Below are 27,726 nucleotides of genomic sequence, written 5' to 3' on the forward strand. Positions count from 1 at the left end.
AGACTGACTGTGTGTGTGTGTGTGTGTGTGTGTGTGTGTGTGTGTGTGTGTGTGTGTGTGTGTGTGTGTGTGTGTGTGTCGGGAGACTTGCTGAATCGGCTGTGGTTCCAGTTTCACGCCTCTGAGTTTGACAGGGGGAGAGAGAGGGAGAGAGAAGGAGCGAGAGAGAGGGTCCCTAGCCAGTAATGTTCCCTCAGGGCGGACGGACGAAAGGATGGTGGAAGGGATGGAGGGAGGTGAAGGGAGAGAAGGAGGCAGGCAGGAAAGGGGACAGAGTAAGAGAAGGAAATTTATACCTACCTTTGCGAACACATTATCGCACAGAGGACGCACATGTTCTTTTACTAAAGTCCTTATCAGCATCTTCTCCTGATTACAGTTATATCTAATAGTGCTGCAAATTGGCTCTTTAACTCCAAATCTAGACCTTTTTTCAACAGTTGTAAGTTTGACTTTTCTACCTTTCAAGCACTGTATGTAAATGAACTTTCAGAGTATTGAGGGCAGTCATCTTCTCATTGTCTCTGGTCTTCCCTGGTCTGTGTGTCAGTACGTTTAATACCCAAATAGATCCAGCTGAGTTCTCTTTTGGCTCTGATCAAGTGTCATGTCCACACCTCTGCAGGAGGGGCATGTGTTTTTAGACGCTTCTGCTTGTTAAAACACAGAGAGCCAGAAAATGATGGATTCTTCAGGAGATGTTTACTGTTTTTGTTTCTGATTTACAACTACCACTACTTGGATGTATCTCAAACTTCAAGTCAATTAGTCCATTAGTCAGTTGACATGAAATTAATTGCCAACTACTTTTATTATGTCATAGTAATCTGATCATGTTCGGTGTTTGGACTGTTGCTGGGACAAAGAAAACTGCTTGAAGACATATTAAGACAGCATGGGCCTCAGGAAGTTTTAACAGTTACTGTTTTCTGACGTTTCATTTATTATTTCTTTAACTGAGGAAATAACTGGCATATTAATCAATATTGAAATCAATCATTAGTTGCTTATTTCCAGCAGTTAGCAGTCAATTGTCGGGGACTGTTAGGAGAACCCCATTGCTGATGGTGCATATGTTCAAAGAAAGATAGTGAAACCATTATATTCACATAGCCTTTTTGGAAAATCAGATCTGCAAGTCAAACAATTATCTCACATTTACATTCTCAATAGACAATGCAAAATGATAACTACTACAATATCCTAACTATGAGGGTAAAACAAAAAAATACAAATGCAACTTAATAGTTTATCTATCTCAGCCTCCGGTATCAAGTATCCTCACCTTGATTTTCATATTGAACTGAAATGAACTTAAGCAAAAGTAATGAAAGCCGGAAGGCTGACAAACGAACTTAAAAATGTGTGATAAGCTTTCAAGGATTGTTGGCACCAATTTAAAGTATAATTGCTATGTGGTTGAAAGGCGAAGCCACCGTCATGGTTCCCGATTCCTCACCTCAGTATGAACCCTACCCTATAATCCCTAAAAATAACCCCACTGAAGACGGGCCAGAGTAAACACAAATTAACACAACAATTATTTGCATGTGTGTGTGTCTGTTTCCTGTACAGGTTCTTTACATACACACCTGTAAAAAGCTACCTGACTCTCGTTATGCAAAGCATGCAAAGCATTTGCTATTCATTCGTCCAAAGAGGATATTCAGATACCTTAAAGTCAGCGTGTGTATGACTGTCTGTGTGTTGTGTCTGCAAATCTTGTTCTTTATACATTTAAGCTTCAACATTCATCTCCCTAAGCAAAAAAAGAGTGAGTGTGTGTGTGTGTGTGTGTGTGTGTGTGTGTGTGTGTGTGTGTGTGTGTGTGTGTGTGTGTGTGTGTGTGTGTGTGTGTGTGTGTGTGTGTCAGTGGTGAGGTGTGCGCTAATGGACATCTAAATGCTGCTGATGTTTCGTTAGATAGTTTAAGGCCCCTCAGGTCCGATATTGGGAGAGAAAAAGTGAGGGAGAGAATGTGACTTCTGCAAATCGCTTTGACAAGGACACCCGCGCCCCGAGCGGCGTCCTCTTTCGCCTCATCGAACACACACACACACACACACACACACACACAAACACACACACACACACACAAACACACACACACACACACACACACACACACACACACACACACACACACACACACACACACACACACACACATACTGCGACATCCACACCTCAGCAGAATTGTGAGGTGACTGTTGCGCTCCGAACAGCTGACTTGGTAGAGGACGTTTGTGTGAGTGGGCGCAAGTTATGCTGAATCCAGTTTTAATTCAGTTTTGAATGTGAAGAAACAGAGAAACAGTTTGCAAATGATGAAAGTCTTAATTTTCCGAAGCAATGTGCAGTGGATAAAGGAAAGGTAACAGCTGAAATATTTTGGAAAGAAAACCAATCACATGTTGACTAGACTGAAGGCGAACTGGCCCTCTATCCTGAATTCCAGCAAAGGAACCTTGCAAGGAATTTAAAAAAAAAAAGCTTTGTATTGAGTAAAATGCTTTTTTTTTACATGTTAAAAAATGTTTTGAGAGGGTTTAAGATAACTTTCACAAGTTAGCAATTAAATGCACAAACTTTCTTGCCATTTTACTCTGTTGAGCTGAAGAAGCTTTGTTACGTCCCTCCAAACTCTGAACAGATCATTATATCCCAACATCTGGCCCATCTTACCTCAAAGTCATTGGCCTTGTTGTAGTGCATGTTGAGTGCCCTGAAGAGCTCAGCGTCGCGGCCGACTGTCATCTCCTCTGAAGCGGTTACACCCTCGTTGATGGCCTGTCGGGCAAACTTCTCCATCTGGATGTAGTAGAACTCCCTGAAGTTGCTGAACCACTTGATCAGCTGGGAGGTGATGCAGCGATTGAACTGGAATAGTACACACAGAAAATGAATTACATTAAATAAGCAATATAAATTTAGATTTAATTTCCACTGTGTTTCAGAAGTTCATTTTATATTGTTTTAATTGTAATACATTCCTACATTTCTCAGTATTCCAATGGGCAGCCCAAACAAAACAGGGGTAACCTCTCCCCCTTTACTCCAATGCATTCTGGTCTATAGACGCCAAACACTGATGTTTAGTGTGGAAACATTTTATATTGAACCATATTGATATATAACACATGACAACTATGGCCATTTATTCATGAGATACTAACAGTTAGCTCTTCTGGAAATGTAAAAGAAAAATGTTTGTAACAGATTGTAGTGATTTACAAAGGCTATGAAAGATTTTAAACATATCGTAAAAGGTTATAACAGATTTTAGTTTCACAGTGAGATGGAGTAGATTAAGCACTGAATGTTGCTTCCTGTTTGATGGTGCTGTCGATTTACAATGGAACAGCCTGTTTGCTTTGGTACTTATTTGCATGGTGGTATGTCATCAAATTTGACTGGAACTGGGCCTCTGTATGAATGCTTACAACATTTACAAATGAAATTACTTTTGTACAGAGTGCATTTTAAACGCAGTTAGAAACTCTTCTTACAAGGTCAGTCCTTGAAAATCTTCTTTTTCACTCAAAGAAAACTTTATCAGCACTGAGCTGAGGTCTTTCTGTACTTCAAAACTGATGAAACAGGCGCCTTAAACACAGGAATCGCTGAAAGGAAATTAGCAGACTAACCTTGAGTTTGTCTGAGTTTGTATGCTTTTCATATTCTTCTTTAGGTGATCCAGTTGATGTTAAATGTGTGAGTTTGAATTCAAACGACTTTTGTTTTAGCATGTGCTTTAGTTTCGGTTGAACAATTTTCTATACAGTGGGAATATCATTCAAATTCGGCAATCTGAACAGGAGAAAACTGTTTTAATTTACTTGTATTTTCTTGTGTGTAAATGCATTTGAAGACAATGAGCAACAGAAACCCTTCCTCCAATTAACTCTTAACTAACACACACGCGCGCACACACGCACACACGCAGCCATACACACACACACACAGTAAAAAAATATTTCCATTTATCCACCTCATTAGCCACTAAAGCAAAGTCTAAACCTTGAGGGTCTTTGTTGGAAAAAAAAAAAATCTGCCCCTAGAAACCTTCCTAATCAAACATGAATGACCCAAATATTCAATATATTTTATTATTGCGCCAGAATGAGCTTTCAGACTGAGCAGAACCAACATTAAACAACTCAACAAACACTGTTTCTACCCCGCAGGCCTGAACAGAGCACTGCAAATATACGCTGAGAATACAAGACATTTACACTTGTTCTCCCAAAAAATAATGTTTACAAAATCAGAATAATGGAATATTTGCCCTCCACTTTTACTCATTAAATATATTCCAGCACTAAATGTGAAACATCAAAAATATTTACTAAAAATTGTTGTAGTTCCATTTATGAATAGAATATTGATCACCTTGTAAGTACTGTGTGAATGAGGAAAATGAGGGAGCAGTGTTTTTCTGATCTGCTCTGACTATCTGCTAAATTTGTTGGATTAAATCATTTGTAGGCTTTCATAATAGTCGTATTTGTGTGTGTGTGTGTGATATCTACTTGCATTTGCATCTCTTCCTCATAAGTAACTGAAGGCGGAGAAAAAAAAAAAACAAAACACAGTGACAGCCCCAGTGAAAGTGTATGTGTGTGTTTGTGTGTGTGTGTTCGGTGAAGGGGAAAAACGGCTTTGACACGGAGATTAAGCTTGGTATTGTTACAAGACATTGTCTCACAGGAACAAGGGATGAGCGAGAGAGATAGGGGGAAAGAAAGAGGGAGACAGAGTGAGAGAGCAATGAATGGAGTGAGGTAGCACGGAAAAAGGAATGCAGTGAGAGAGAGAGAGAGAGAGAGAGACAAGCAGAGGATGACAGAGGAAAAGAGATATTTTTTCAGGAGCGGTCAGAGGGGTGACATAATGGAGCATAACTGGGGGGCTGGTGTGTAAGTGTGTGTGTGTGTGTATGTCTGCAGCAGAAGGAACAGGAGTTGGTTTTACAAAGCATAGAGACAGGAGGGGAAAGTGTGTGTGTGGGATGATGGGGGTGGGGGTGTGTTTTGACCCACAAAAGATTTGCACGAAGGGAACGTGATAACTCAGCAATTAAAACACAAGTGCACACAGTTGCACACGTAAGACGATGTCATCTGTCCATCTACAAACACAAACAGCAACCTGGCACGCAAACAACATATGTACACAAAGCCATTAACCTATGTAAAAACACTGGGAACTATATATATTTATCAACATTTTTGTACTGTATAGACTTCCAAATATTCCTTACCAAAGACGTTCCACTGCAAAGTGTCAAAGGCCACCGCACATTCCATGAATTTATTAACATAATTTATACACTAATTGGCACTAATAGAAATTTAAACTTTATTAAACCCGCCAAGTCTAGCAGAAATGTCGAGGAAGTGAGAAAGATGGTGTCGTCAGATAAAAAATAAAAAAAATGGACACTACTTTAACACTCAGATTAGAGCTAATAATTTAGTTGAGAAAGTAATCAGCAACAATTTTAATATTTGATAATAATTTAAGGCATTTAAGGGTCCGCTTTGAGCAGCGTGATGTAAAGATCTGCGAGGGTCTGCGCAGACCCCAGATAAGAAAATGGATTGTTGGTTTGAAGAGAGCTTGTGAGGAGATTGTTGCCACACTGTGCAGTCTGGCCAGATAAACTACAGCAGGCAAAACTACAACCCCGTCTGATGTCTTTTTATGTCTTTCTGGGGGGGGGGGGGGGGGCGTCAAGTTGCAACAGAAGGTGCAGGTGTCAGTGTTTCTCAACCCGATAATTTGTTTTTTGAAAAGGACAAAAGGCCTCTTTCAGGAATTACTTAATATGTAGACAGGACTGGGAAATACAAACACATATGCATACACCCAACCATCCGACCACCTGCCCTCCCACCCACTGGTCCCGTCCAGCTCATCACAATCAGCAAAAACCAAAACAACCAAAACAAAACAAGAGAGGCGAGAGACAAAAGACAGACAGAGAATGGGGGGGGGGGGCAAAACGCTGAGCTTGAGGAATGCCATTTTCTGTTTACAACGAAAAGGGGGAAAGAGAGTGTCAGAGAAAGTGTCAGGGTGCCCCGACTCCCCTCTCCTTCCCTTGATGGTGGGTGTCGTCAGGCCCCCCAGGCCATGTTGGAAGGGCAAACACACACATCCTTTAAGAATCTGCCCACTTCAACCAGATTCGTCATGGCTCGGCACATTTTATAGAGGACAGCGTGAATGTGCACGATCAACATAAATTCACTGAGTTCTAACACTGAAGGTTTCCTGTGGATCCTGGAGGAAAAGCTGTTGTAGGAACTTTTTCAAATTATGTTTTCAGGCATTTCTGCTTTACTCGACAGTATACACTGCACGAAAGTCGTATGTGTGTGCGTGCATGTGTGTGTGTGAGCAGCCTCTTCATGACTTTGGCTGACTGTCTTTACAATGAAATGTTAAAGAAATGAGTTTCACTGTATTTGTTAACCATAATACTGTATTTACCAACTTGAATTCAGCCCATTTTGTTGTCTTTTGGACGCAAAATCCTGTGTTCTTTGCACTGTTGAGTTTATTTATTATTTTGCAAGTTTTATTCAGGTAAACTCTAAAACTCTAAACTATCAATTATTACAAACTCCTTACACCTTAAACCTGCTGCTCAGTAGCTGTTCTGGTAATGAAAATACTGAGCAATTAAAAAAAAGCTTGTTTCAACGTTTTCCCACACAGTTCTAAATAAGTAAAATTATAGCTACATCATTTCATGCTACACATCTCTTCTGTCACATCAGTGCATGTTGAGCCTCTACAGTCCCCACAATTCAGATTTAAATGCTTTTGTGGAAACGCACATGGTAATTACTGAAGTTCAGTTATATCAGTGTCAGTAGATGAGCTGTTGCTGGTTCATGTCCTGATGTTGCCAAATTGGCTGTGTAACTCTAACTGACAAGACGAGTGAGAGGCGGGTTGGATGCTAATTGATTCCTGCTGAGACGGCGGCATCGAGATGTCATTTCAGACTCTCAAGTCTTAAGAGCTCTCGCTGATGAATGTGTTGCTGCTTTCATGTTCAGTGCGTGCGCATGTGTGTGTTTGCGAGTGTGTGCAGTATGTAGAAATCCTCAGCTGGCCGGGAACATGTGAGCGAGAGTGTGTGTGAGTCTGGAGGAACTCCCTGAGCCAGCGAGCTTCTAATTAATCCTAACTCCTCCAGTCTTAACAAGGTCTTAATTACTCTCACTGACTCTCTCAAGACGAGACAGCAGCGACCTCAGCGTCTCATGCTAACATATATGATTGTCTGGTCAGAAGGCAAGAGCTTTCTCTATGCAATTAAGCTCCTGTGTGTGTGTGTGTGTGTGTGTGTGTGCGCGAATGCTTGCTCATCTGTGCCTAAAACAGTTGTCAGCTCAACCCACTTCCCACACCAAGTGAGGGGGACATTGTGTGTAAGAGGCTCATCTTTAAGAACCAGTTTCCCATAGACAAAGTCCATTCAAGTCCAATTAGGGGAAGCCATTCAGGGCCCTAATTCCCTTACAGTGAATCTGCCTGATCCTCCTAACACATGCTACTTATTGTTCCCTGGGAAGGAGGAGGGAGGAAGGGGGGAGGAGTAAGAGAGAGAGTGAGAGAGAGAAGAAGAAAAAGAGACATTGACCCGGATTTTGGAAATATGGTAATGATGAGGGTAATGAATGCAATGGGACAATGAAACAGGACACACACATACACAGACAGACAGCAACAGGGTGCTCTCTCTACTCAGTCCTATACACACACACACACACACACACACACACACACACACACACACACACACACACACACACACACACACGCCTTGAAAAGAACAGCCTTGTTCAACACAAATAGGATTATCCATGATTCATTTTTTTATTAAGGAAAATAATATCTGCAGAGTTCCTCCCACAGATAAATACGATGGATTAACTAGGATTACGACTCAATTAAATCTAAATTTGACTGTAAATCATTATTTGCATAAAATATGAAGGATGAGACATTTTCTTAAAGGATAATGCTGTTGAGACGTCACATTCTTCTTATTGTCAACTAATTCAATGTAACAACCAAAAGCATCAATTAATTGCTCCTGCTGACACATATTATCTGTATGGACAAAGCAGGATATACCTTATTTTTTCTGTGCAACAAAGCTCCAAAACCGATGAGAGAACACATCAGCGAGCCACACTGTTGCACTGATCGACATGTTCCTTCATTAGCATGAATACACACTGTAGTTTATTTAGCCTCAATCCCACATACACAGACTTGTTGCTGTAAATACTCACTAGAGCATCAAAGGTGTATTCTTACACATCTGAAAATAGTTAGAGTGATTTTTGCTGAACATGACAGTGCTCAGCTGTTTTAGATTAATTAACCTTTTTAAAAATGATAGACTATATATTTGTGATATTGTAATATTTAGATCTTCAGTAGGAACCAGGTTTGGGCCCCTGTGCCACAGATGTGATAGGAAAGGTGCAAATTATAGAGAGACATACTAACGGATTGTAGGTTTTGGTCTTTTCATGGGTTTCATTTACGAAGATTTTTCATTAAATCAAATCCTGCTTTTCTCTTTGTTGGCATTGTTGGAGTAATAGTCATTCTAAGCGTTTGTGGTCTATAATTACCTCTATATTTAGTAGTTTTCTTTGTTAGTAGCAGAATCTGCCGCCTGCACTGTGGATTCTGGTTGACCACTCACGCACGAGATGCATTGCTGCTGTAAATTTGACTAAATGTATAGATAGGAGACAGAAAAAGATGTAAAACCATCTACACAAGTTTGCTTTGTCTACAAGCTGCGACACTGTATACTGTCAGTCCTTAAACCTCATACAATAAATTCCAATAGAAACATTTTTCATTCCATTAAATCCCCGTCCTGTGTGCGGTTCTGACTGCAGTTACAGATCGAAGCAGTAAAACCGTCCATCTGCTGAGCAAAGTGGCAGGCCAAAGCACTGCAAACATCTCCTAATCTAAATCCATGTTTGCTGAGATGAAGAGATTAATTGAATATCAGTTTGGATATAAACCCACAGATTGGAGACTAGATTAATTTTAAAAGCTAATATCAATCTCCACGAGATGAACTGAGCGTGTGTATTAACTCATTAGTCCTAATTTATTCATTTTCCAAATTAAACCCCAAAGCCACAGTTTATTTGGCCACATAAATATTAAGCATATTACTCAGATAATGGAAAGTATGACTTAGACAGGGGAAGTAAGCTGATTATGGAAAATTGTCAATGTCAGCACATAATAGTTTTAAAGTGTTTTCATTTTTCTTTTCCTGTAACTGAAGGTTGGCCAGACTTTTAGTAAATGAAGTTTGGGGATACACAATCATTTATTATAACTCATTAGCTCACTTAGCTCATTACTATTAATGTTGAGATTCAGAAGTTCCGAGATATTCTTGATTTTCATTATTTATTTTTTCTTTTCTCCGTAGACTTTAAGAAAAAGTGAAGCTTTAAAATTCTACTGCCAGCATCTGTGTGCAACCACCTAATTTAATTTATTCAGCACATTCACTGCTCTCAAAACGGTGTCGTTGTGACACAGAAAAATGTAAGATTTTAAGTCAGAAATTCTTCCAGAATGAAGAGCTTCTAGCTGGGATTGTCACTATGCAACATATGTTTCCGTCCTTGCAGAGTGAATGTATTAAATAATATTTAGCCTGAAGATAATGCAATGTTTAATGCATTGAAGAAAATTCTTTGAAACCTTTTAAGTTTGCATTTAATTTATTTTAGTTTTGTTTCTTCGGTTGACATTTTTAGAATTATCAGTGTCACTATGACAGAATTAGATTTTTTGGAGAAATTAAAGTTTTAGAGCATGTTACTTTGGCATATATCTGATAATTGGTTGATGAAATCCATAATTTTCTGCTTTTATTGCATCATTAACACTAAAGAGAGCTATAGCTGGGTACTATGATGCCCATTTTTATTACTTAATGGATTCCAGTTAATGACAAATCAGAGTCGCACAAACTGGGAGCAGGTAGGCTTAGCAACCTTGTGTTTGCCTAGCAACCTGGTGTCCCAGCGACCCTTGTTGCCATGGCAGCTGATAAGGATGTGGCACTGTCCTGAGGAAGTGGTCACCACAGATATGAGCCAAAGGGCAGCTGGTGTGTGTGTGTGTGTCTATACGAGTGTGTGTGTTGCTGCTCATTTGAATACAGTGTCCTGAATCCGTCGAGGAGCCGTATGCTCCTTTTGCAAAACACATAGCAGCCTGTAAACACAAAACAATCAGCGCCTTTGTTTTAAAGCTGTTGTTCTGTTGTCATCCCTCTCATTTGTTTGTCCTCCCCTCCCCGCGTTCCCTCATTTTCTCAAAACACCACACAACACACACACACACACACACACACACACACACACACACACACACAAGCACACACTTTCCATAATCTTCTTTTTCCTTCTTACTCATTTTCCTTGTCTTGCTATTCACTCTCTTGTTTTCTTAATGATTTCATTTCCTTTTATTCCTTTTTATTTATTTTTTCTTTCTTTCTTTCTTTCTACCTGAGTATCCTGTCATCTGCCAACACTTAGACTGAGTATTTGACTCGTCTCTGTTTAAAAAACAGTTTAACTTCTCATGTTGTGTTAGTGAGAGTGAAAGTGTGTGTGTATGTGTTTCGGGTGAAAGGGAGCTAGAGGTTGAGGCCGATGTGTGTGTGTGTGTGTGTGTTTGTGTGTCTGTGTAATTGCAGTGGTGGGGGGCTTACAGTATGTGTGTGAGAGGGAAAATGGGCGTCGTCACCCCCCTTCCCAACCCCGGGCCGATTAAGGCCAGGAACTCTAATTATGCCACAAAGACGTGACAGACTGGAGCACCCATCTGCGCTGTAGGGTCTCTCTCTCTCTCTCTCTCTCTCTCTCTCTCTCTCTCTCTCTCACACTCACATATACAGAGTAACGGAATAACAAACAAAATTGAACCAGATCATCAAATGCGCACAAGTCTAAAACAGATGAATGTGAGACTATTTGACAGTGAAAGTTGGTGTGGAGAGAAAATGATCGTGAACATTAAAAACCCATCTCTAACCAAATCTGAAGACTGAATGCGTCACACAAATACAAATAGTTCGTCTGCTGCATCTGTCACTGAAAATAACACTGATGTGATTTTTGAGATCTCATTCTGAAGATGCATTGAATTTCGCTTTCTGTTCACGCTCCGACCCTGACAGTGACCACGTGGCCTCTCATATTGCTTGTCTGTTCGAGTCATGGTATGAGTCACTTCCTGCTCTCTCTCTCTTCTGTTTCGGCAGTTATGCACATTGAGGAATTGATTTTGACAAGGCAAACCTGACTTTTTCTCTATCTAGTTTTAAGAATCCATGACCAACTTAAGCAAAATGTTAAACTTGTGCACACAGATCTGCCTCTTAATGTGCTCTGCATGATGAAATGATAACAGTTTGTCCTATTAGCACATGTATAGTTTTAACCTCAAGAAAGAAACACAGTTGCTAAAAATCAGAACAGGCAGGACTCATGCCTTTGCAAACATTTTGTATTCATTTATTTGCTGATTTTCAGTTCATTGTATGAGAGAGTGTGTGTGCCTGCACGGAGTTTATCAAGGTTAAGCTGTGTGTCTCATTGTTTTAAACCTTGTCTAAAAAAGCACTTCATCTCCTACAATCTCAAGAGAAATAAGAACATTGAATTCAGGGTGAAATTAAAAGATCTTGAAAAGTCAGATGAAAAATGACACAGAAGAGAGGCTTGAATGTGATGGAGATGGATAAAAAGAATTAGGAGAAAACAGTGATAAGAGGTTCATAAAAGAGAAGAAATTGGAAAGAAACAGCACGGAAAAGAGAGGAGGAAGGTGAGGTCTTACCTTGACATCGGAGAAGTACATCTTGAGCATGTTAGAAGAAGGGTAGCGGGTGTAGAAAAACATCAGCTTGGCTTTCTTCAGGTGGTTAGGAGACAAGCCCTCCTGAATCTGAAAAGTAAGATGTTAAGGAGCCAGCAAGCAAGTACCAGTAAATCATCTGAAAATATATTGTTTTCTCTCAGTCAGTGCACATTATCATCAACTTCATATTAAGTGATGAGTTTAAGCGAAATTCTGTTGTGTTGGCTGTAACACGGCAACAATCACAGTTGTTGTATGCTGCACAGAATGGTGCCTGCGTCTCCGCTAAAGCAGTTTGGCATTTAAGTTCTGCATTTAAACCTCACTAGTGAGGAAGTGTGGTGTCACCAAACTCAAACTGTTATCTTACAACCTAGCTACAGCCCTCTGTTGTTACCAGAAACCAGACAACATCCATTTCAGTTGAGACAGAACGTCTTGTTGCATGGTTTCCACTTGTCAGGAAAATGATAATGGACCTAAATGGGAGTTGCTGGTTACCACAGTATCATTTAGAAGAACCACAATGGGCTCAGTTATAGACTAGCTACCTGTCCAGGATGAACCCTGCCTCTCACCAAATGCATGACGGAAGAGGCTTCAGCAACCTTCAGCCAAGCTCCTAAGAATGATGCTGGGCTGTGTAGCATCACAAACACTGATATAACTCTTTGCATAATCAGACCGGTTTCAAAAGTCTGAAAGAGCCATTCATGTGTGCTCAGACAGAAAAAGGCTCCAGCACAACCAGCCTGGCCACAGTAGAACCTAAAAATGACCCATAGACTTGAGGGTGTCTGAAAATCTTTGAGCAACTTTAATTAGACAGATGGACAAGGAACTACAAGAAACTCCGCCCCCTTCCCTTAATTATATCTAAATTATTTTTAAAACATAATCTACAATAGCCTGTTCAAAACAGAGAGCAACAGTGCTGAGAGAAGATTTCTGTGACCTCGTAGTGATTAGTGACAAAGGAGGGTGACAGCAGTACCGTTTAACACAACCACCAAAACCCAGAGATAGGAGAGACCCTTGTCTCTGGTAGGTGTGCCATTTTACACCTAAAGTCAAAGCAAACACAAGCACCTGCTGGCTTTGGATCAAATCCCAAATTCACTCCAGCATCTCGCCGACTCTGCAGCCCCAATGTCAATCCCATTGTCTCTACATGGAAAATAATAATTGTGGAGGCCCTGGTTGCAGGGGCGCCGAATGTGTGTGTGTGACATGTATGTGTGTGTGACAACAGCTGTGCCCCACCACGCTGCCATTTCCCCACCACATTAACAGCCCTATAATCTATCAGAGAAGATGAGGCAATCAATGGAACCCCCTGCAAGGTCAATTAGCACACAGACAAATACACACATAAATACACACTCACACAGACACACCCACACACACATGTACAGAAACCCCAGGGGCCCTATATGGCTGAAAGAGGGAGAGTAGCATCAGCACACGGGAAAAGAGGGAGCGAGAGGAAGTGAATAAAGTGTAAAGAAAAAGAGAGATGGAGCAGCGTCAGGGCAGGAAGCAGAGGAAAAATTTGAATTTTTAGTTTGGCCTTTTAATTCTCACTAATTGTTTTATGTTCTTATTAATTAGGGCTGGGCATTGCCACTCATTCCCCGAATCGATTTAATTCCAATTCACAAGGTCCCGATGTGAATTCTGATTCGACTCAATTTGATTCAGTATCGATTCAGTTATAGATAATTACAGTTACAATACTTTTTTTGCTTCGATATGAAAGAGATTCTTAAAGAACTAATGCTGTAAATTGTGCCTCTAACCTGGTGCATTATTAGAAATATTAATGCTAACATAAGAACATTAATGGAAAAAAGCCATAGACTATAAAAGGCATATAATAAATGATCAATCTCAGGATTTGACTAGATATTTTATGAGATTAGTGCGTGGTTTGCCAGTGATCCTTTTCATCAAAATTCAAAATTAGTGGGTTGGATTCAGTTAAGTTTGCTGAATGGGTTTTAATTAACTTTCGCCAGTTGTGATGTTAGTTTGAAAAATGCTGTTTTTCCACTGTAATGTACTTTCAACTGCTACAACACAAAGTAACCTGACTATATGTTACATATTAGCATGATACCACAAGACTGTTCACTTGGCCTCAGTAACTGAAGAGAGTCGAATTGTCATCCCTCATTCATTTAGGAGCAGATACGTCAGATAATCGGACAACAACACCATCACCTAGTTAACATTCATACCAACCTGTCACTATCGCTGTTTAGTTCAGGTAAATACACTGTGTTCAGTTTTTGCAACCTGACTTGTTTTCACACACACACACACACACACACACACACACACACACACACACACACACACACACACACTAAAGTACACAAGCATGACTCAGAGTAAACAGTGTGAAGCAATATCATGATGAATAAAAAGCAATAAAAAGTGTGTGTAACAAAAGCTAATGTGAAAAAACAATGCAACTAGTGTTGTTCTTTTTCTTCTACTCATCCTCCTGCCTCCTCCTCTTTTCCTATTGGTGTGTGTGTTCATCCTGATACACACCAGGTGTATCATCAGCTGTAACTTGACCTTGCTGCCAGGTGTGTGTGGTGGGGGGTGGGGATGGGGGAGGCGTATTTCATAAATAAATGGGGGGCATCTGTTCAGCTCAGTACAAAGGATTAAAGATACACAGACCTGAGAGAGAGCATGTGTAACTGCTTTTGTGTGGGTGTTTGTGTGCCTGTCAGGTGAACTATGATTGATGCAAAACAGCGTAACCTAACTGTAAGGCTTAAATCCACCGACAGTGACATGATCTATTATCCCTACACGGAAATCAAATAAGGATGTGCTTCTTAAACTAGAGCGGAAGAAGGAGATGAACAAAATAATATAAACAGAGTAAAAACAAAGAAGTTCGAACAGAAATTACAAAAATTATTTTTTTCTTCTAAGGATCATCAGAGGATCAGAGTTTATGCAAAATATGGCCTATTTGAGAAAATAGCCAAGTTTGGCAAGTTTTCACAAGAGCTAAAACTACATTTAAGACACAAGTGATCTGGGATGCGCCCATGGTTCAACTGGTAGAGCGCGTACCACTTAGGCTCATGTCATCCCGTCTCTTCCCCAACTTTCCTGTCACTCTCTCGCTGTCCCTATCTAAATTAAAAAACGCCCAAAAAATAATAATAAAAGACACAAGTGATCTGTGCAGCTAGTCCTCATGTTTGAGAAGCTGTTTTCTTGATGAATAACTTTATAAGAATTGTTTAGTTGATTTCCTGTTCATCCACTCATTGATTAATCAACTGATCAAAATAACAGAATAACAGTGTAACTATAACCACAAGTTAACATGAAATAAAAACTAAATTGACTAGTGTAGTAAAAACCAACAGTACCTAAAAAATAAAAAAAGGAGGGTTGAAGGGTGGTCAGTATCTTTGAAATACTAATGTCCAATTTCAAAGATTTTTTTTTTTCTTCCAAATGAATGGAAAAGCATTTTGGAATGAAACGGCTCAGCAGGATCAAGAGACGTGTCAAATTTTTCTTTTTTTTAATTAAAGCAACATCTAAATTGGCTTTGAAGACGACACTGTGATCAAATCCTCATCACAGCTGTAAGGAGTTCCTATTAGTCAGGTTCAAAGTCTTATTTTTCTTTTCACTTTGTTCTTCAAACGTGCATGCGTTTGTGTTCACGCGCCTGTTTGTATGCAGTCAAATGTGTGTGCATGCGTAGTGGCCGGGAGAAGCCCTCTCCATTTGAAAGGTTAGGAACAAAAAGATAAACAGCTACCTGCAAACACCTGTCCTCATGCACACGCCATGAAAGGGAGTGTGTGTTTGCGTGCGCGCGCGCGCGCGTCTGTGTACGTGCTACGAAAAAGAAGCAAACAACACCACACACAGCTGCCGAGTAACTGAGACAGAAGGCCAACAAATGAAAGCGAGTAGGAGTGATTGACAACGAGAGGGCGGGAGACAACTAGCTAAAAACTGTAAAGAGGAAACCAGTGTGTATTTTAGATATTACACTTCTCCTAATGTGTGCCCACATACACAAAACCAGAAACACACATTTAGAAAGCTTCCATCAATGAGGCTAATCATTCACCTGTCCCTCTGCTGTGCTCTTTGAAATATGATTAGCTTTGAGCTCCTATGTACAAGGTCTTACCCACACCCACACACACATGAACACACATGCACAGACACAGTAAAATATGATTTGCTTTGAGCATTTATGTACAAAGTCTTTGTGATGAAAGAGAACCTAACAGCACAAGTGTCTCAGACAGTGGGAACAGAGAGAGAAAGAGTGTGTGTGTGTGTGTGTGTGTGTGTGTGTGTGTGTGTGTGTGTGTGTGTGTGTGTGTGTGTGTGTGTGTGTGTTGAAGAGGGACCTCACTAGCCTCTCTCAGCACCTTTAAACACCACAACCTGCTGCACAGACTTAAAAGAGCTTGAGAGAGCAGCGTGCGACCTGTTTAATCTTCCCTCTCTTGCAAGACCCGGCGCGCCCCTTTTCATCTTCCCCACTCGGTGAGGAAACAAGAGGGTTAGAGCAGGAACCAATTAATGCAGATTAATTGATGTTAAAGACTTTCTGTGACTACTGGCTGCTGCCTATAAGACGTCTCAGTATGTTTGACTGTGGTAAAAATGTGACTCTTGTGGAGCAGAGAAATCAAATCTCTGCTTTCCTAGTGCACAAACAAAATCTTAAAGGTATTATTTTGCTAATATTTAACATATTCAGCGTAATACGTAATAACACCAATGTGTCCCAATTCAATACTATATGCTTATTCTATATGGCAAAGCTGGACAGTAAATTAAACAATAAATAAATAAATGAAATTTGTGGACTGCAGTCTGGGGCTGATGTAGTACGGAGTTGGGACACATCTGAATTCTAATCTGAACTCAGAGGATTAACCACTGAAAACTTGATACGGTGAGTATAACCTTCTGAGGGTTTAAAGCACTCGTAAAACATTCACACACACACAGCAACAAAACCTTACAGTGACAAGGATACAGTGCTGCCTGAGTAGGGCGATATGTCGGCAATGTCTTGCAGGTCCCCGCACTCAGACTTGATGAGGGACAGGGACAGACCCTCTGGCCCATGCTGGCTCGGTGAGCTCTGCCTGTGGTGGTGGTGACTGAGATGGCCCCCTCCGAGGGCTGCCATTTTGGTTCTGAGGCTGACAGTTTCCCGCGTCATGTCCATGGAATCGGGGGAGGACCGATGGTGGTCCTTGGGCCCTGGGGGGTAGCCAGCTCCACCCCCATGCGACCCCAGGGGGCTCTGAAAGGGGTAACCCATAAGGGGAAGAGGGAATGGGTGGCGAAACGATGGAGGGCTAAACCCGAGGGAGGCTGTGAGGGGAGAGGGGTGCAGGGAGGGATGGTGAGGAGGAGGAGGAGGAGGAAGAGAGGGGTTGATGTTCTCTCCTCCACCTCCACCGCCACTTTTGCGTACCACCAGTGGCAGTGCCTCTGTTTGGTCGTTTGGCGTTGGTACACCACTCAGTCTGCTGCTCAAACCACCAAATGAATCCAGCGGGCTCGGGACAATTACATCACCAAAGCAGTGCAGCCTCGGGTTTGAGGAGTGGTAGTTAGGGGTGGGACTGCCATCACCATTCAGAGTGAGAGCCAGGGCACCACTGCCAAAGCGTGAATCCGGGGTGAGGGAGGGGAGGGGGCCGAAAGGTGGAGGACACGAAGAGGACGAGTTAGAGGAAGAGGAGGGTGCGGCTGGTGTGTTGCTGTGGCAGCCATGATGGTGACTGACAGCCTGCTTGGGTGAAGAGAAGCCCTTGACGACGGTGTCAACGACCTGCGACACGGCACAGTTCAGCTCCTGCTTCAGCGTCTCTGCTAACTGCCTTCCTCCTCCCCCCCTTCCTCCCGCTGCTCCGCCTCTCCTCTTCATCACCCTTTCTCCGTTCCGCTCCTCTTCATCCCTGCCATCAACATCTTCCTCGATGTCTCCGTCTAACAGGGCCTGTTCGCGGAGGAGGGCTCGGGCCCGGTCCAGGAACAGACCTGGGTCCAGCTCAGACAGTTCGTCATGGCTATGGCGCCCTCTGTCCCTGTGCCTCTCCTCCAGGCCGTCAGAGCGGATACTGTCCTCTGACAAGTTCCCGTCCTCCTCTCTTTCTCCTCCTCGGTCGACCTCTCCACTCTCGCCATTCTCCTCCTCTTCCTCTGTCTCTGAGTCGTAGATCTGGTAGAACTTCTCCTGGAGTTGGCGCAGTTGTTTCTGAACAAGAGAGGATAGAAAATGTTAGAGATGTCTCCTTTTAAATATCATGGGAAAATATAAAGAAGAGATGAAAATACTATAGTATGCCTTTAATTATGTGCAACCCACTTGACTTTAAAGAGAGTCATGTGTTCTTCTGTTTTGAATGTGCAAAACACCAGGCAATGATTTTCCTACATCAGTTCTTGCTTCTCTCTAGGTACAAATTCAAGAAATATGTACGTACTGTCCTATTCCTACTGTTGAAAAGTTGGCCTTCTTTTAGACCCTGAAATCCAGGGTCTAGTGCCATGTTTCTCAGTAAATTCTTGAAACTCCAATAACACAGACAAAAGCATCAACCGTCATCAACTCCCATTTTATTTTTTTACTCCCATATATATACATATATATATATATATATATATATATATGTATATATATATATATGTATGTATATATATATATATATATATATGTATATATATATATATATGTATATATATATATATGTATGTATATATATATATATATGTATATATATATATGTATGTATATATATATATATATATGTATATATATATGTATATGTATATATATATGTATATATATATGTATATATATATATATATATATATATATATATATATATGTATATATATATATACTGCAGAGATGCCCTGAATGTCATCCCCTACCAACCTGCATGTCCTCCAGTTGCAGTTTGAGCTGCCGTCTCTCTTCCTGTCTCTGCTCCTGCCTCGAACACACCAGCTGGGTGAAGCTGTGTTGCTGCTGTGGCAGACGCTGCTTTCTCTTATTCTCCCGGTAAACTTCACCGATGCCGACGACACCGGCCCGCGACCCTGGAGAGCTCAGGAGGGAGGAGGGACAGTCACTCCGGATATGGTTGTGGTTGCTGGTGTTGTGGCTGCTGTCTCCTCTGTGATCGTTGCTGCTGTTGCTGTTGTTGCTGCTGTTCTCATTCTCACGGTTGCTCTCTTGGTTGTGGTCGCTGCCGTTGGGCCGGACGTGCGGCGAGTGACTCATGCCGCGGATGATGTTTTCCACGCGGGCGCGTTTGGCACGAAGGTGCTCATCCGACAGCCTGTCCAAGTCAAAGGAGGAGAGGCAGAGGGGCTGAGAGGGAGCATGGGAGTTGAGGCTTGAAGGAGGCGGTGGCCGTCCGAAAGAGGAGGAGGAAGATGGAGGGGGAAGCGGAGGCCCAGGAGAGAGGCAGTCAGATGGGCTGTCCTGGTCGCGGGAGGAGTTGCTGCAGGCGTCCTCGGCCTGGATCTCTGAGCCTCCACTGGACAGAGCTCCACTCCCCTGTGATGGACAACAGGAGGACAGAATTAATAAACAATTAATGGATTAATTAAATGATTTAATGGATGGGGATTGAAGACTATTAAGTGCCTTGTTTGTTTGGTTGATTTGAAGGGTGAAATGCAATGGCGACTAAAACCGTTAATTATCAAAACCGAAAACATCTAATTGATTAATTGACTTAATGTTTCATCATGTGTGTTTGTATATACCTGGAAACCTGAGTCACTGCCTCCATTCTTTCCTATGTTATTCTTCAGTAGCTGAGAGATGATGGTAGCACCGGGGAAAGGCATTATGGTGTCTTCATACGAGTTGGCCCTCTTCAGCAACTTCCTCAAAACATTTGACTTCTCTCCATCACTGGTTGTTCCCCCGTGGCCGTGACCGACCAACGAGCAGTCTCCGTCCTGATCAGGGCCGTGCGATTGGTTCATGCTGTCGAACAGGGTCTCTCTGGCGCGGGTGAATATTACGCTGCCCACAGTCCTTTTCACCCCGATGTCGACACGTCGGCGCTTTGTCTGTCTGGTTAGGAGGGTGGTGCTGTCATGATCAGGCATCCCGCAGGGCAGCTAAACGGACATGACCAAGGGTCCTCACAGAGACGGATGAGAGGCGTTACCTGGTCAACAATAAAAACAAACATGATGCCTTTCAATATCACTCAGGAAAAAACATTTAGCTAAACTCTACAGAGAGTATTAAAGTTTTCATTTACAAATGAGATTATCATTTAGCAGAATCATGCGTGAAGTGATCATTCTTTGGTCATAGAAAAGCCCATTCATAAAAATTTGTAACTATATTTAATGACTTTTAATTTTTAAAATAATGCTGGTGTGTACAGAAGGAAAAGTTAAAAAATGTTTTGAATTGTTGGATGTACTAGCACCAACATGAAAAGAAAAGACTTTATTAAAAGCAGTGAATTGGTCTGGTGAATTGGAAATGCTTTGTGGCTTTTAACAACGTCAGAAGACTTTCCAAAATAGAAAAACCTGTCTTTAGTCCTTGTTTTACATTTTGTTCATACAGAGTAGACAATAAATATGACACATAAATCACCACTTATGGAACTATTGCAAAACTGTCAAACAGCACAGACCAACATACCTGACAGAAGCAAAAGGGGCAGTCAGTTCTATTGATCACACTCTGAGCACTATACAAAAGAAATCACTCAGTGCATTTCTTGACCAAAAACCAAGGTATGAGAAAATAAAACACACTTTTTAAAATAGTTCAAGGAGATGTTCCCACAGAGGAGTAACACCTCCCTGTAATAACCAACATAATTTCCCATTTCCCCCTCCCCTGAGGTGTAACCTTGATTTCTGCATCTTGTGAGGAGCTGTGAAGAATCGACAGGCTCTCTTATTGTCAGAGGGATTTCGCTTCACTCTCAAGAAGAGAAAAATGATTTTTTTTCTCCCTTTTGTGTTGTTTTTTTTTTTTTTTTACTTCATCACATGATTTGAAAGCAGTCGCTACTTATCTTACATATTTAAAAACAGTGAATTTTGACGTTATTGAACTTCAAATAGTTGATTTTAACAAGAAAAGTTGAATTCGTATAAATACTACCGGGTTTTGACAAGTTCTCTGTGCACTTCATATCAAAGGTTTCTTTTTTTTTTGACGAGTGAATATTTCTTGTCTAATACACTGCAAATGTGATCTATTGATGCTCTGGAAACACTTAAAACTAACGTAGGAGTGGGGAAAGTTGAAGAGCTGGCTTCATCCCTATTCAGAAATATCACCTATATCTGGTTTACATTGACTGAGATACTTGCAGTGTAGGGTATCCAAACCTGAACTATCAAAATGGGATTTTAAAGAAAGATCAAAGAAAGAAAATTCTCAGGCTAAAGTTGAATTTAAGTCCGAGCTGATTTTCAACATTGCTTTCCTCATTCATTTTCAAATCTAATGGACAAAGAAAAAAAACATCAAAAAGCGTCACCAAAAATGAATTTTGGCTATTTTTAGATGGTGCAAGTTAGTATCTGCTTGCGCATGTACCTTCACACACATGCACATATAGGCAGTGTTTTCCATATTACCTGTTTGCATCTGTTTTGCAAATGATTTCACGGTCAGGTCTAGGGAAATATTTCACAGATTAAAGCTGCTTCCTACAACAGTTTGGTAGAGCTGCGTCCACGGGAGCTGAGCAGTTTTCATAAGAACAAATTTGTGACAGATTTTAAAGAAAGACAAAAATGTGAACGTGCTCAAATACACGTTCAGACTGAATCAAGTATAAAAATGAAATGCTTTTGCATTAGCCAACAACAGCCGATAAAGCAGACACTGTTGTGTTTCTGCAGGGCCATTACCAAATGAAATACTGTCCAAGCAGGGGAGAAGGGTTAGTTTGAATGTGACTCTGAGTTTCAGTGATGTAGACGAGAGGTGCTCAGAAAAACACTCAGCCCCTCAGCACAGTGCCCAGCAGTGACCCAGATACACCAGACACACACTCGCATACAGTCCACGCATGCATACAAACATTGCTCACTGTTTGCATTATTGGTTTCTTGGCATTACTCTGTACAGGGGTCTGGCACTGGCACACACACACACACACACACACACACAGAGGGGTGGTAGAGAGAGTGAGAGACAAACAGTTTAGATTAGGGGGGTCCAAAGAGCTTGAAAACTTGGTTATTGATTATTTACTTACTTGGTTATTTGGAAATATGTCTCTGAGGTCAAACTGAGGGTGTATCAGTGTAAAAACAGCCAGTGTTTCCTGTCTGAATGAATAAAACACAAAGCAATAGAGGATGAAAATGTCTTTATCACTTTTTCTGTGATTACTGACAAAATCATTTTAGACAAAGTCAGACATTGTTCTGTTCTACACCAGCAGCAACACACAACACGTGTAAAACCTTTGCATAGTTGTAGCTTTTGCGTTCATGCTCAGAAGAGCTTCACTGAAAGGTCCATTGAAAGGAGATGTGAGAGTGTGAGAGTGTGAGAGTGTGTGTGTGTGTGTGTGTGTGTGTGTGTGTGTGTGTGTGTGTGTGTGTGTGTGTGTGTGTGTGTGTGTGTGTGTGGTTTCTGTAACAAAACAGAAACTTTTTTTCTCACTGAGTTTGAAGAGCAGGAATAACTCGCTCTGCAATTGAGAACTGAAATGAGAAGTGACTGATGAGTAACTGCACAAGTCTAATTTTCATTTAAAATGAATGCAACCCTTTTGTGGTTTATGGATAAATTAATTTCTCTCAGGGGAGTCTATCTAGAATTATTTAAGCTTCATATAAATACTTCTGGCTAAAATTAGAAAAATGGAAAACGGGGTCAAAATGATTTTAGGAAATCAAACTTTTTGTCCTAGTCGGAGGTCATAATTTGCACATCTGTTATCTCCTTCTGTGCATCTGAGAGGAACAAAATAACGGAGTTATTCTAGTTAAAAAGAGTTACGAAAAAATATGTGACGCCTCAGTGTTGAGGGGATCCCCGTCATTCCTTCTCACTGTAGCTGCCTGTGTGCGCTCTGAGCAGAGAGCACCGCTGTCCAGAGACCGACACAAAACACAAGCTGCTACTTTTACGCACGGCGCTATTGACGGCAAATGAAGAGAGATGACTGTCACTCTCTAAACAATCATTAGTCCCCGGTAATGACAGACAGCAGCAGTCCTGCTGCAACAGGAGAGGTAGACTGGCGCACGCTGCAAACATGAAGTAGTTCCACCTTAATATGTCGTTTTTTAATTTTTTTTTTTTTTTAATTAAAGCGTATAAAGTTTAATTCCATGAGTAAAGAGGAAGAATTCAAAGCTGTTGGCTCTTGTTTTAGTGACAATCATACTGAATTAATTGACTGCAGATTAATTAAATGGAACTTGACTTAAATTCTTGAAAGACATTTATTTGATTTGGAAGCAGGGAGATTTTCTCTCTCATCCATAGTCAAAGTTCTCCCTTTGTTTTAATTTGACAAACAGAATATGAGCTGGAGGATTTTAAAACGCATCTCTGTGAACGACTTGTTAATCATCCTATAACAACTGTCACGAAGTCCAAAAGCAGCGACAGGAGCGTGAATCCACGGAGTTCACCTCGGCAGTGTCCACAACCGAAGTAAAATCACAGCAGCAAACAGTGAACAAAACCCCATTAGAATAATAAAAAAAAAAAGACAAAAAAAACTTCTATCAGTGATTTTAGTCCACGGAGCAACATTCACAGAGCCGGAAAAAGTCACAAGCAGTGTGAGACTGACGCGCATTAAGTCAATATGAGCAGAAACAGTTTCAGAAAAATTCATTTAAACCCTCTGGATCCGTGATGTGTGACGGGAATGGAGCGTCTCCATGAACCATCAGTGGAAGTTAAGTTACACCGAACACACACGATGCGATCGGACAAATCACACACGTATGCACACACACACAGCCTACAATAGCCTTTGTTAGCCCACTGGTGACAACAATAACCGTGATAAATAAGAAGTGTAATAAGTTTGTTCTTACTTCTCTCTCGAGCGTTCCTCCAAGTCGGTCCGTCGAAGAAAGGGCGAACACAAGAGACAGATCCGCACTCGCCGTTGAGATCAATGCCGTAATTTACCACGGCAAAGTGGAGACGTATGCAGAGCGTGCGTGCGCGCGGGCGTGAATGTGTGTACGGGAGGGAGCAAAAGAGACGGAGAGACTCGGAGAGAGATTGTGTGTGCGTGTGTGAGAGAGAGAGAGTGTGAGAGATAAAGAGAGAGAGAGAGAGGTTGCTCTTGTGCGCCGCTCTCCTCCCGGGATGGGAAGTGTGTAGTGTTGAGCGCACCCGGTCCGTCCGCCACTCTCGGCTCGTCGCGAATCCCGCTTTCTCCCTCTGACCGACGGCAAGACTCTCAGTAAGAAACAAGAAGAGACGCACATGAAGGATACGTGAAGACGCTGCGTCACCGGCCCCTGAGTGAGGTAACGGCTCCACCTGACCAATAAGGAAGAGGAGCCGGAGACGGTGGATTTTATTTATAAGGAGCCCCCCGAAAACAGCGAGCAGCCAGAGCGGAGAGGGAGAGGGAGGAGAGAGGAGCAGAGGAGGATGCGGAGGGTAAACTGAAAGTCAGGTTCACCAACTTTTCTCATTAGTGGAGACGCTGCAGAAAATCATTGTACAATTAATTTCCCGTTTAACTTAAACCACACTTTAAGGACATAAGTTCCTTTTCCGTGTGTAAGCATGATTTGTTTTTTTCTATTCAATTTTTTTCTTTTTAATTAAGGACTGAAGGGAGATCAGAGCCCAGTTTGTGATACAAATACATCAATTGAACAGATCAAAGCAGTAAATTTAACATGTGTACTTGTGTCGTTCAATAAAAAATAACTTTAAAACGACAGCTATGATTTTAGAGCCTCGTTCAACGATCATTGATTTCACTGTTTTCACGCTTTACCAACGGGTACAACAGTATGTATATGTACAGGTGCACTGCATGAGCTCAGCTCTGATTGCTAAGAATCCAATAAACACAGGCTTTAATGAAGTTTATGTTTCTTTTCATTCCCTTCGTGGCTTTACGCAGCTGTGATTGCGTGTGCGTAATTGGAAACAAGCGGGTTCCTCTTTGCTCAGCTCCTTGTCAATCACAGAAAGTTTCCCCAAACCGAGAAAAAAAACATTAGGCCGATAGGCTACTCCTGGTGGGGAAACTCCCCTCTTCTCCAGAGATCAGAAGTCAGGTCACCTCCGGAGCTGAGAGGGAGTCGGTGTTTTGCTCAAGGACACTTCGGCAGAGCGGAGGCTTGCTTCGAGCCGTCTCCACAAATCCAGCCCCGCTGTGTGTCCTTCTAAAGGCACTGAGAGCTCTAAAATTAAATATCACCACAGGAATGTGCAAACACTGTATTAAAGTGAATTTTAAACGCCAACACTGTGAGGCCTTTTAGGAAACAGGCTGCGTAAAGACACACCACTGAATCCCGCACCAAATATCATTTACTGCATAAAAATGTCAGCTTCACTTGTTACAATTTCGCTGAAAGACTCGCAGCTTTTTGTCAGTTTGGCCTCATGAAATAAAATTGTTAAGAGTTTGGAGTCATTGCTCTGCGGAGTTAACATCAGGTTTCTACAGTGTCGAGGCTCATTGATTGACTCTGATTCACGTTTTCTGTTCTGAGTGCGCAGGTCGAGAAAAAAAAAAAAAAGAAGAAAGCCGGAATTATTTCACAGACATTTTTTTGTAGGACGCATCATTTGTAAATCCACAGGCGCTCAACAGATGAATAAAACCAAATTCACACACACGAAATCTATGAAGGGAAAGGAAATTTTCAGGGAAGCTAATAAGAAGAATCCATTCACAGAGGAAGATTTCTGTTAAACAAGCAGCCGAGTGTCAAATTCTGTCTCTTTGTCTAAACGGTGGAGTGAACATTAAGCTGTTTGAGAGGAAGGTGTGAGACAGATGGCTGCTCAGGAGAAGCTACGGACAAAGCAAGGCAAATCGCAGAAAAGTTGAACCATATAATATCAACATTTTTGTACGATTTTTCAAAACAATTTGAAGCGGGAATGGATTGGAGATTTGCCAGATTCGAGTAAATATGGAGATATTTACTGTGTTTTATTCATGTAAAGGTATGCCAGTGCAGTGCGTTTCGTGTGTGTGTGTGTGTGTGTGTGTGTGTGTGTGTGGGGACCACCTTATGAAAAACACTTGGATTTTTCTACTATTAATAAAGCGCATCTATTGTTGAGATGAAACAATTATGAGTATTGTGTTCATCTTGTTTCAGACGAGGCCACTTAAAAGTAATACAGAATTCCTCCACTATTATCCAGTGTTAAATCCCATCAGCGGACTCTGTGTCTAACAAACGAGCAGTATCAGGGCTGTGCATGGCAGTGCCACTTATCCAGCATCTCTCCTCTTAACCTAATTACGCACGGGAATAATCGGCATTTACACAAAGTTGTGCAATTATTGAAAGTACTCTGCGGCAGTGTCGTGTGGTTTAATTTGTGGAAAAAGACAAATATTAAACTCCAGAAATGTCCGGTAAGTATTTTCCCCCGAGGAGACAGAGGTGTGTTTCGTGCTACGCAGGTTGTCCTTGCATGAAGAGGCAAACGGGCCCTGTTTGTCTAATGATCTCTTGCCAATTATTTAGCACAGAGACGGCAACTGAACTTCACCATCGTGTAACACACAAAGCTCGCTTTTTTTCTTTCTTTTTTTCCAATTAACAATGTGCTGTTAAAGCTGTGACCTATTTGAGCCACGGAGCCCTGGGTGATGCCATTTTGCAGTTTGGTAACTTTCATATGAACTTGAGTGTTTGCGTGCAGCCGCGCATCTGCAGCGGAGCCACAGCTGGAGAAGGAGAAAATGCGCATGTTTAGAGAAGACAACAAAAGTCCAGTTTCTATGACATGAGTATGGCTACTGGGATTATGTAGAAATATATATTTGGGGGAAAACCCCGATTTTCTGAGAGTGAGGCCAAAATAAGACGGGGCGGTGTGTGTGTATGTGTGTGGATGTCCTTGAAGAATCCTTTTATCTCATTAAAGAGGAGGGGGCAGCTTTTAATTTTGCTTATGGGACAGTTTTGTTGCTGAAAACGGGAGGAATGAGACAATGTGGAAAAAAGGAAATAATGGCAATTTACAGAAAAAAAGAGCAGGAGAGCAGTTGGTAAATTTATAACACTAACACTGGTCTTTTTTCTCAAGAGAGGTGTTGCTACATAACAGCCACATTTTTAAAGAATCTAAAAAAAAAAGAAAAAGAAATGTAGGTAATATTCACAAGTATGTGCTTTCACTTATTTTAAACAAATGGGCGAGTATTGAAAATATTTGCAGCAGTTGTACAGTAGAAAAAATGTATTAATGTTTAACTAGTTGAACTCCCTATGTTTACTTGCCTGATGTGGCATTGACCCCCATCAGTGTTTCTGTGAGACAGAGAGAGAGAGTGTGTTGTTCAATGGATGACACACATACACATACATGGAGCAAGTGTGCTTGCATTTGTGAGAGAGAAAAGAAGGTGGAAACTGTGTGAGCAGTGAGAGAGAGAGAGTGTGTGTGGGATTGCGAGTGTGTTTCTGTGTGTGTGTTTCGGTCACGGTCAGTCACCCCTGAACTGTCCCTGCAGTTTATCCGCTGCAGTTGAACGCAGACATCCTTGAGTGACCCGACAA

General features: G+C 41.5%; 1 protein-coding gene across 2 annotated transcripts in view; it reads right to left on the reverse strand.

Moving 5' to 3' along the window:
- Positions 1 to 26,817, reverse strand: part of LOC130165302 (prospero homeobox protein 1-like) — a 38,973-nt gene extending 12,156 nt beyond the window's left edge. The window contains exons 1-7 of one of the 2 annotated variants that reach the window (XM_056370450.1): positions 24,043 to 26,817; positions 22,236 to 22,308; positions 19,753 to 20,165; positions 18,914 to 19,540; positions 16,997 to 18,229; positions 11,926 to 12,033; positions 2,686 to 2,880 (exon numbers count right to left, since the gene is read on the reverse strand). In XM_056370450.1, the coding sequence (XP_056226425.1) occupies positions 2,686 to 2,880; positions 11,926 to 12,033; positions 16,997 to 18,229; positions 18,914 to 19,540; positions 19,753 to 20,103 (2,514 nt within the window). In that variant the 5' untranslated portion in view covers positions 20,104 to 20,165; positions 22,236 to 22,308; positions 24,043 to 26,817. The remainder of the gene's footprint in view (positions 1 to 2,685; positions 2,881 to 11,925; positions 12,034 to 16,996; positions 18,230 to 18,913; positions 19,541 to 19,752; positions 20,166 to 22,235; positions 22,309 to 24,042) is intronic. The other variant, XM_056370451.1, reaches the window with a different exon arrangement.
- Positions 26,818 to 27,726: the final 909 nt, after the last annotated feature.

The sequence above is a fragment of the Seriola aureovittata genome, chromosome 24 (genome assembly GCF_021018895.1).
Source record: "Seriola aureovittata isolate HTS-2021-v1 ecotype China chromosome 24, ASM2101889v1, whole genome shotgun sequence".
Classification (NCBI taxonomy): Eukaryota; Metazoa; Chordata; class Actinopteri; order Carangiformes; family Carangidae; genus Seriola; species Seriola aureovittata.